At 38.1% G+C, this 10,821-nt stretch overlaps 1 protein-coding gene across 3 annotated transcripts in view; it reads right to left on the minus strand.

Moving 5' to 3' along the window:
• Nucleotides 1-299: 299 nt before the first annotated feature.
• Nucleotides 300-10,821, minus strand: part of LOC114630085 (zinc finger protein 239-like) — a 24,819-nt gene continuing 14,297 nt past the window's right edge. For 2 of the 3 annotated variants that reach the window (XM_028778161.1, XM_028778162.1), the window contains 4 exons: nt 7,372-7,452; nt 6,857-6,939; nt 3,532-3,616; nt 300-2,612 (listed from right to left, as the gene is read on the minus strand). In XM_028778161.1, the coding sequence (XP_028633994.1) occupies nt 1,519-2,612; nt 3,532-3,616; nt 6,857-6,886 (1,209 nt within the window). In that variant the 5' untranslated portion in view covers nt 6,887-6,939; nt 7,372-7,452 and the 3' untranslated portion in view covers nt 300-1,518. Of the gene's footprint in view, nt 2,613-2,854; nt 3,271-3,531; nt 3,617-6,856; nt 6,940-7,371; nt 7,453-10,821 lie in introns of those variants that run through there. The other variant, XM_028778163.1, reaches the window with a different exon arrangement.

Raw genomic sequence — 10,821 nt, forward strand, 5'->3', positions numbered from 1 at the left:
AGATCTTTCCGCTTTAAAACTAAGCAAAAATCACTCACAGGTATGCCCCTCAATATTTAGGTTTTAATTACAGATGTAGTGAAAGAATAACCATCTCAAGTATCAATATCCTAATACAGTACTTTGGCACTGTACCGAATACTTCCCTTTCTTTTTTCAGTACTTCAAAATGATCTTCCAGGACATCACTGAGGAAGTCTAAGCTCTATTTTAGCATGCATGTATTGTCTTGCTCATAAGGTTTCTTTTTAAAGCTTCATAGTTTCTTGATATTTGTATAAATGGACACAAACATTCAATTAAGTTAAATATATGTCTTTATTAATACATTTTCCTGAGTTTTAGTCCATGGTTTTTCTGATATGCCTACCACATAGCACTGAATAAAGGATTTAACAATATTTATTTCACATCATTGGGCTCAAAGGATGGAATTTCTATGGCACAGAGGTACATAAGGAGACCATGTGGACCAGTATTTGTCCACAGGCAATACTGTACTGAGGGTCATTGCTCTTTTACTGAATCATGGATGCTAAGCATGAGTTCAGAGCCATGTATGGACACAGCCCAATTTGGACAATGTCTGTCACTGACAGTTTTGTAACTGTATTTTCATTTTCCCCTTATATACCTCTCACTCTCTATTCCAAGAAAGAGAGAGTAGCTTCCACTCTGGATTTCCTAACCCTCTACATTCTGTCTATGTTGAGCCCTTTTAACAAGACCAAATATTACTATGGCAATAAGACTGGAGAAGTAAGTACATACAATCTTCCAAACTTTAGCTGATCAAATGCTTTCTCTTCAACATTAATTTTCTGGTGAACATGACAAGAGAATATATAACAGGTCCAGAACATGTATGAGAGACTTTTCCAGGATTGGGAACTGACAACAAAGTATGCCTTGCCACCAAGTCCATCTTGTTGACCAATGACCTTTATTGGTGCTACTTACAGAATTATGGGGAAGGAGGTGCTTACAACAGCAGAACGGACTCAAAGACAGTCCCCATCAGGAAACTCCAATCCAACATGGAAAACAACTTAACACTGGACATTTGAAGCACACTGTACAAATGCAGGCATATCTACTGGATAAAATGCATCCTATTTTGGTGGTTCAGGTTGTCAAAGCTTCTACTAAATATTGTGTGATCTTAGTTTCTTTATGGGAGTTAAGTAGAGTGAATCCTGTTTCTAGAACTTTATGAAGCCATTTGGCAGTTATATTTCCTGCCCTTATCAGCTTCTCTTCAGGACGGAATATTTCAGTCTCTAGGAAACTGCTACACAAACAGAACACTCTTCAGGCTTTTCCATATTGTCTTCATTATGAAGTATTTGAGGTTGAAAAAGTAAATTTTTTAATAAAGTAGTTGGTACATTGTCACATTTTAATAATTTTTCCTCAATGTAAACTCTTGATGTTTTCTAAGATTTGAACATTACTTACAGGATTTCAGAAATTTCTCATGTTCATAGTGATTTTCTAGTATGGGGCATGCAATGGTTTTTAAGGGCAGAATTTGGATAAAGCACACGCTACATTCTTTACTAATGGAAACTTTCCTTCAGTACTATGAATTTTCTGATGTTTTCTTAGACCTGAGAGGTGGGTAAAGACTTTGACACAGTTACTGCATTTGTAAGGTTCATCTCCTGTATGAATTCTACGATGTATTCTAAGTTGGACTTTCTGAATAAAACATTTGTCACATTCATTGCACTTATAAGGTTTCTCTCCAGTATGAATTTTCTGATGTCTTCTAAGATCTGAGCCACTGGTAAAAGATTTCTTACATTCACTACATTTGTAAGGTTTTTCTCCTGTATGAACTCTCTGATGTTTTCTAAGGCCTGAGCAGCATGTAAAGGATTTCTCACATTCACTGCATTTGTATGGTTTTTCTCCTGTGTGAATTCTCTGATGTATTGTAAGTTGGGCTTTCTGAATGAAGCATTTTTCACATTGACTACATTTGTAAGGTTTTTCCCCTGTATGAATTCTCTGATGGGTTCTTAAGTATGTCATTCGGCTAAAGTTTTTGCCACATTCATTGCATTTGTAGTGTTTCTCCCTTGTATGAATTGTCTGATGGCTTCTTAGGTGCATGAGTTGGCAAAAACATTTATTACATTCACTGCATTTGTAAGGTCTCTGTCCAATATGGGTTTTGTAATGGTATTTAACCTGATATAACTGGTAAAAGCACTTGCCACAAGCCTTACATTTGTGGGGTTTCTCTCCAGAATGATTTCTCTGGTGTATACTGAGGCATGAATGGATTCTTTGATCCTGACTGATGATGGGAAACAAATTTAAACAGTATACACAGTCTTTAAACTTGCAAGGTTCTTCTCTAGAGTTCCCTCTTTTATGTCTGTTTATGGTTGAAGACTCAACAGAAGCATCCTTGTGTTTACCATTACTGCAGTTTTGTGCAGTATACTGTGTGTCATACAATGTACATTGAGAGGATTCATGAACCATTTTTCCAAACTCGTTACATTCATAGGATTTCTCTTGGATATTCACAGGCTGATGGACTACATGCTTTGTACCTTGATAGAGGATTTTTTCATATTTTCCACTTACGCGATGATTCTCTGAAAAGTTAGCACAATTATGGATAATAGGGATTGACGCATGAGTAACAGATTCAACAACTGATGATTCCTTAAGTTCTCTAAAGCATGGAACAATAACAATTCTTAGCAATACCAATCTCAGCAGAGGCCTTCTGTGTTTCACTATCATTAAATGGAAGCTCAGAAAAAATCTCCACTCTGATCTCCATCAGACCAAAAGAACCAATAATAGTCTCCTCATTCTTATCTAAACTACTTACCTTTCAGAGGATGGACAAACAGTTAACGAGCAATAATGAACTTTGAGGCAGTAGCTCTTTGAAGGGTCATATAAAGTTTGTTTCTCTATTATCTTCTTTGTTTATATTTTTGAAATAGAGTCCATTACGTAGCCTTTCTTAGCTAAGAACACACGACATAAATCAGGCTCTCCAGAAACTCACCAGATCCTCATGCTTCACCATCCCTAGTGCTAGGATTAAAATGATGCTGTGCCAGGTCTAGAGAGACTGAATGTCAAAAAATAAAGAAAGAAACAAAAACAACATGCTTATCGCCCACAGCTCTTTATTTTAAAACCTCTCAATTTTTAAAAATCAGGAAGAGATGAATATTTTAATTCCATATGAAAATCAAAATAGTCCAATTAATTAAGCATACTGCAAGGCATTTCCTTGCTCTGAATATTTAATTTTCTTTGAACTTTGAAGTTTTCCTTAAAATCTACATAAGAGAGCTGGAGAGACTGCACAGAATGTATCATTGGTTACTGTCACAGAGAACAAGGACAAATGTAAAAGAAGCACCATGAAAAAGTGTTCATTGTCAGAATTTCCTTATTTCTGGTAGTCTCTAGACAGTTCAGAGAATTTACATACATACAAAGTAGGTAAATACAAAGGATAAGTCAGGGATTCTACAACAAGAACATTCTTACCTACAAAGACTAGATTCCTGTAATTCTCCAACATTACATCCATGTACAAAGTCCTCTGAGCAGGGTCCAGGCATTCCCACTCCTCCTGAGAGAAGTCCACAGACACATCCCTGAATGTCAACAGACCCTATCATGGAAAATTACCCATTTACCATGTGCTGCTGGGGGGAAAATGTTTTCTTAGGAAAAAGGAAATTACCTAATGAACTAGACTTGATGAATTTAGAGACATTTTTGTGATATGGACCAGGACAATTATTTAATGACATCAGTTCTCTAGAGGTGCTACAGAGATGGTTCAGAAGGAAAGAGCACTAGATGCTCTTCCATAGGACTCACACTTGGTTCCTAGCACCTACATCATGCTAAGCCAGAGATTCTACCTCCAGTTCTATCAGATCTAATGGTCTCTTCTGAATTCTGAAAGTATAGCATTCACAAATACATTAAAGCAAATATACTCACACACATAAAATAAAAATGAAAGTTAATTTTAATAAAGGACACTTTTAGCTGGGCATGGTGGCACATGCCTTTAATCCCAGCACTTGTTAGGCAGAGGCAGGCCTGGTCTACAGAGGAAGTTTCAAGGCATCCAGGGATACACACACACTTACACACACACTTACACACACACACACACACACACACATCAAAAAAAATCTGTCTCAAAAAAAATCAGGGCTGGGGAGATGGTTCAGGCGTTAAGAGCACTGACTATTTTTCCAGAGGTCCTGAGTTAATTTCCAGCAACTGCATGGTGGCTTACAACCATCTGTAATGGGATCTGATACCCTCTTCTGGTGTGTCTGAGGAGAGCAACAGTGTATTCACATACATAAAATAAATAAATCGTTAAAAAAAATCAAATAAATAAATCATAAGGACATTGTCTAGAACAGTCATACTCTATCCTGTATTTCTATCTCTGTGAAAATTGGGTGATTGTGATGATATTCTCATAGTTAGCAAATTTGTAGGGACTATAAAATACAGATTTGAGGTCTGGATGTAGAAACGTAATTCTATTAAGGCTGTATTGATATCAAACAGGATCACAGTGTCTCTTCTGAGATGGAGAAATTTTTAATGAGAAAAACTGTGCATCAAAATTCTACAACTGTCGATCCTGTTGAAATATGGACTGTAGATCAATCCTGTCTGCAGTTGGGTTCCAGTTGAGTCTATTCTGAAGAACTCAGTTCAGATGCTAAGGCTTATGTGCAGTGCTGCACCCTTTCTAAAGCAAAGAATATGGAATGCAGAATTCACGGATGAGTCAAAAGTCAAATAGTTCTTTTTTTAAACAGTAAGGAGTATAAAACATTACTGCCTTCAACCACTGTTCCAAACAAGAAACAGGATCAATATTTTGTGAAGTTATGAGAATATTTTGACAACTATGAAGTGAACAGAAAAAAAAACATCAAGGGACAGCATTAATATTATCTAAATTTTTCTAAAAATCCACACAACCAATACAGGTGAATAACAATTTCCCAAACCCCATAGTCTCTACAGAATAGTTAGAAAAATACCTGTAAATAAATAATCTGTGTGAAAATTCATTCAGATGAAGTAGAAAGATTATCTGTGATCAAGACAAATGTTATTAAACTGAGCAAACATTATACTAACTCTTCACAAATTCTGAACATATTATTGCTCAAGAAATTGGCTCAATTGAAAATATGACTTTTACCTGGGCGATGATGGCACTTGCCTTTGGCAAGTAATGGCCAGCACTCAGGTGGCAGAGGCAGGCAGATAGATCTCTTTGAGTTTGAGGCCAGCCTAGTCTACAGAACTAGTTCCAAAACAGCCAAGACTATACAGTGATACCCTGCATCTTGAAAAACAAAAAAGAAAAAAGAAAAAAAAGATAAAGAAAAAGAAAAGAAAGGTTGAATCTTATAAGTTCTCCTCTTCTTCACTATTTCAGCTCAACCATCTAACAAGATTTTAGGTTGCATAGATAATTACCATTCTTGAGTCTTTATTTTTCAAAAACTAGAAAATGACAGTTTACATACTGACTCTGTCATTAACCAGAAGTATAAACCTGAGGACTGGAAAGATGGCTCAGAAGTAAAGTGGACTTGTTGTCCCTGCAGAGAAACCTACTTTAATTTTCTTTACACATAAGGCAGCTCACTTACAGTGACTGATTCTAGTGCCAAAAATTTGGTGCCATCCTCAGGCATCCACAAGCACCATGCGGGCATCTAGTGTACATAAAAACCTGAAGATGAACATTCAGAGTTAGATAAAAAAAATTTTTTTTGAAAATGAATGGAAATCTCTCCACCTCAAGTTCACTTCAAAAACTCTACTTATGTAATACACAGCTTCAGGGAAATAATAGGCATAGGATGGGGGAGCCTTCCTCCTCCCCTCCCCCCCAAAAAGAGAGCAGAGTCATTAAGAGGGACATTGGTTTATGCATGAAAGCTGATGGGCTTATATACAGCCCCAAATCAATGCTCTGTAGAATATTTTTACTGGTACATTCCATGTAATGCAATATCCAGATGGGGCTAGCAGTGTTTACACTGTGACAGAAAAATAAAACGGACAAAGGGAAAATATTCATCTGTCTGTTGAGAATTTACCACTAGAAACTGGAATCAAGAACAGGATATGAGCAGCACCTTTCCTGAGACAAATAGATTGCAGGTGTCAACACACCAGCAAAGAGGAAATCCGCCATACTGTAATCTACGTCCCCTCTTAGTAAGGGAGGTTTTACGGCAAGAGCTAGTCACATACTTTTTCTATCATCTACTCTCTCTAGGGTGCTGAAATATTTATAATTAAGATTAAAGACAGGAAGTTCCTTCTAATTCTATTCTTCCATAACTTGCTCAGTGATGTTAGCCAAAAGTAGCATGTCCACTTTGTAAGCCTGGTTCTGGGAATCTGACCATCCCTAAAATGTAACCTATGTGGGGCACATGAAGATCTACCTTCCTCCCTAATATAGAAGGACACAAATCCATCCTCTGTAGGAAATGAGAATCAGTGCATTTCTTTGATCATCATTTACAAAGGAGTCTCTCAGAATTTGCAGTCCTAATTAAGTCCATGAAAATTTATGTCCCCACAATAATAACTGAGGGAAGATATAATGGAATAAGGCTGTGCTATGTATGTGACAAGACATAAAGACTTAATCCTGGTTACCAGAGAAGAAAAAAAAAAGACAAAACAAAACAAACAAATAAAAAAAACCAATTTAAATGACATTACCAGAGGCAGAAAATTAAAAGAATGAATGGTTTCAATATAAAAACAATTTTCAAAGAAATCTAGACACAACACTGACCTGGGGCACACTTCCTGGAGAAGCAGCCATTTCTCTCTGTCACTCTTCTCTGACTTTCTGTCTCAGGAAAAAAGACTGGAACTCTTGATGAAATTCCACATTGAGAGGTCAAAAATACAAAATTAAAATTAATCCAACTGTGTTACAGACTATGTCAAACCACATAAGAAGACTCCCAAATCAAAATGATACTAGAGGTTTTGTCAGCACTCCTACACAGAAGAGAGTATGGAAGGATATATTTAGAGTAGGGAAAGAAAATAACTATGAACTTTATCACTGAACATTGACTCCTAAAATTTATGGCCAAGTAAGTATATTTGAAGAAAGTTGTAAATTCTCATAGACACAGTTCAACAAGATTTTGTAATAACTCCTAAAGTTACTAGGGAAAAAAATGTTACCAGGATCACCAAGTAAAGAGTACTTATGTCATACCTAAGCCAACATACAGTGGAGGGAAAACTGAACAGCACAGCAAGAACACTGTACAGAGAAAAGATGCATGCACTCACCGGTCTTATTGAATCCAGAACCATAAGATCAAGCTAAAGAGACTGGCTTGGCGGTGGTGGCAAACACATTTGATCCCAATACTAGAGAGACACAAACAGGAGGATCTCTGTGAGTTTGAGGCCAGCCTGATGTATATAGAGATCGAGTCTCAGGACAGCCAGGACTACAAACGGAGAAACCCTTTCTTAAAAAAACAAAAAAGAGGGGGAGTAGGAGAAGAAGGAAGAGAAGGATGAGGAGGAGGGGGAGGAGGAGGAAGAGGACGAGGAGGAGGATGTGGTAAGAGTAAACTAGAGAAATTTTAAGACAAAGGAGAAAAAGGTAGACAAGAAAGGCACCAAGCTCATTCTTAATGATAGAAGTCCCCACAGACATCAGGGGGAATAAGTAGACTTGATATAATACAAAACTATTTCCCAGCCCACAGCTCTAGCTCTACCAGAGGCCACAGTAGTACAGGAGTCCCACCTAAGACCTGCCTGCAGGTATCCACTGTTTCCTCAGAGCCCAATCAGCTTGCCAAACAGCACCCCCTGGAAACAGTCACACGGACACAAGAAAATCTTATGAATCAAACTAAATGGAACAAAAGAGTACTCCTTGGGGTATCACAAGACCCGATCACATTTCATAATACAGAGACACAAGGACAAAGACAGCATGGTCCTGCACATACAGAAACATGTAGAACATTGAACAGAGAACCAAGAAATAAACACAGCAGAGAGGTAATGTAAGACAAGTATGACAAAGATGAAGCCAGAAAAATACTCTTTGAACGTTTTGTGCTGAGAAAATAATTGTTCATGTGGAGAAGAGAAATATTAGACCCATATCTCTTACCCTATACAAAAGTCTATACCAACTACTTCAAAGACCTTCCTGGAAAACTTGAAATGTTGAAAGTACTCGAAGAGAACATGATGAAATACTTAACAATTCAGAAAAAAAAGTAAACAGTGTCCAAAAGTGATTTCAGGAACACAGAAAATAACCAGGAAAAAATGACAATGAGATTTCATGGAGCACAAAGCTGCAAAGGTCAGAGAAGTACACTAAGAATGATAGCTAACAATGAATGGTAGCGACTTCCTGTCTGGGCCTGATCACAGAGCAGATCCCAGGCGGCAGCTCTGTACCCAACCTTACAAAAGCCAGAGGAAGAGGGCCTCTGAGGAGCTCTAACCTGGGCAGTATCTCAGATTGGGTCTGGGAAAAAAAAAAAGAGAGATAGTTTACTTATTTCAAATTATTTTCAAAAGTTTCTAGGAGATGTTAATTGGTTAAGATCTTATTTTAAGCTCTCCACAAAAGAATTTAAGTCTCTGTTTAATATTCTCAAGAGAGATGTAAATCCTAATTTCCCTCAACAATTAATTGACAAAAGAGGAGTAATCTCACAAAAAGTAGAAGAAGCTATTATTAAGTGATATATTATATAGTCTGATTAGTTGTTGGCTGTTCTGTAACAGTCCTTTGATAAAAGAGATTATTAATATAGATTTATATTTCTTTAAATAGTGTCTTCATGACTCTCTGAGTGTGGAAGGAGCGGCTGCTGGTGCTTCTGCCCTGATTTTACAAGAACTCTGAAAAATTGGCTTTAAAAACAAAAGAGGGGAACGGTACCCCCTCCCCCAAAGAGTACCCCAAAATACTCTCCATCATGCCTTGTTCACTTTTAACTCTCTAAAACTGAAAGCTCATGGCAAATCTGCTTCTGACTGCCTCTAGAATCACCGAGACCAATAAAATCTATGCCACAGCTATGTGGAAGGACCCTCTTACCCTTAAAGGGATTGGCCCGGACCCAGTTCTCTTATGGGGCCGATGATTGATATGACTGATTGATATCAGAGAAAGCACAGCTAAATGGCTACCAAAAAGATTAATGAAATAAATAGATACCCCCACAAAGCCAGGCCCAACCATAAATAAGATAAATAACAATTTACATCCAGGGAAGAGAAATCTCCCTGAGAATTCCCTTCTTTTTCCTTTCCAGGTAAAAGTGAATCACCTGTGATGTCTACTGCTAGTTCTAATCCAGATGCTGGCCTCCAAATTTATACTACTCAGACCTTTGACAGGCCATTGACAAGAACATCAAACAGATAGAGACTGACATCACTAATCTGAAGAAATCCCTCGTTTCTCTGTCTGAAGAGACCTCCAAAAATTACAAAGGACTTTATTGGACTCGATTTACTCTTTTACAATAGAAAAGACTGTGTACAGCTCTTGACTGTGTACAGCCCTCAAAGAAGAACGTTGCCTTTACATAGACAAGACAGGGATGGTTAAAGACAGCATGAAAAAGGTCAGAGAAGGCCCTGAGAAAAGACAGAGAGAGAAAGAGAAAGATGAGAGCTGGTACAAGAATTGGTTTTCAACCTCTCCACGGTTGTCAACCCTACTTCCTCCCATCTTGGGACCATTAACTGGGTTATTTTTGCTTCTTTCTTTTGGTCCCTGGATGTTAAATAGGCTGACAAACTTTGTGAAACAACAGATAAATAATTTGGTAGCAAAACCTATTCAGGTACATTATCATAAGTTAGCTATGGAGGACCACAAGACTCAAGATGAGGTTGTTACTCTATCCAGGGTGTTCCCAAAACCCATCTCCACCCAACCTAAAAGAGGGGACTTCTGCCCCTAGACCAAGCAGAGAGGGGCCACCCAGAACCCCCTCTGACAGGCGATCTGAATTCTTGCTTAGGCTGCGAGGCTAAGCACTGCAAGGGAATATAAATAAAAGATAAAAATATCTCTCTGGGTTCCCTGAGGGACAAGCCTGACTGCATAGGGGTTGATGTCAAAAGTATCCCCTCTCCAGGAAAAAGACATTGGGATGGGTATGGGCCTCATGCCTCACTGGACAACAACAGGGGGACCAGAGCCATTACAAAGTCCCCTTCAATTACTGGAGGTCAGGCTTCTATCCCCGCCTTCGAAAGATTAGAATTGCCAAAGCCCTTCTATACTTAGAGAAGGGAGGAGATGTCAGGGACAGCCCTGCTTATACACTGAAGGCCTAAAATCAGCCATAGGCCTAAAATCAGCAATAGGCCTGTCATACATGTATACTCACTCCAAGTCTTGGGTCTCTGTGGAAAAACACTGAAACAGATGGCTATAAACTTTTGTAAACAGGCAGCTTTTGTGGAAATTTACCAGCCTGAGTAGTCATAGACCTTGTAAATAGGTAGCCTTGGCGGATAGTATCAACTTAGATTAAGACAAGTGAATCATAGGCAGAGTCATAGTGACCTCTCCCCTGAACCTTCACCCAGCCGATACCCTGTTCTGAACGATATCTGTACTACCCCTGAATACCCATGCTCCGGTGTCATCCCCTTCCCCATGTCCTGCCTTTTTGTGTTTATAACCCCTGTGTGAATAAGTAAAAATTACGATTTGATTTAAAAAATAAATAAAAATAAATT

This window comes from Grammomys surdaster, unplaced genomic scaffold (genome assembly GCF_004785775.1).
Source record: "Grammomys surdaster isolate TR1022 unplaced genomic scaffold, NIH_TR_1.0 327, whole genome shotgun sequence".
In the NCBI taxonomy this organism is placed as follows: Eukaryota; Metazoa; Chordata; class Mammalia; order Rodentia; family Muridae; genus Grammomys; species Grammomys surdaster.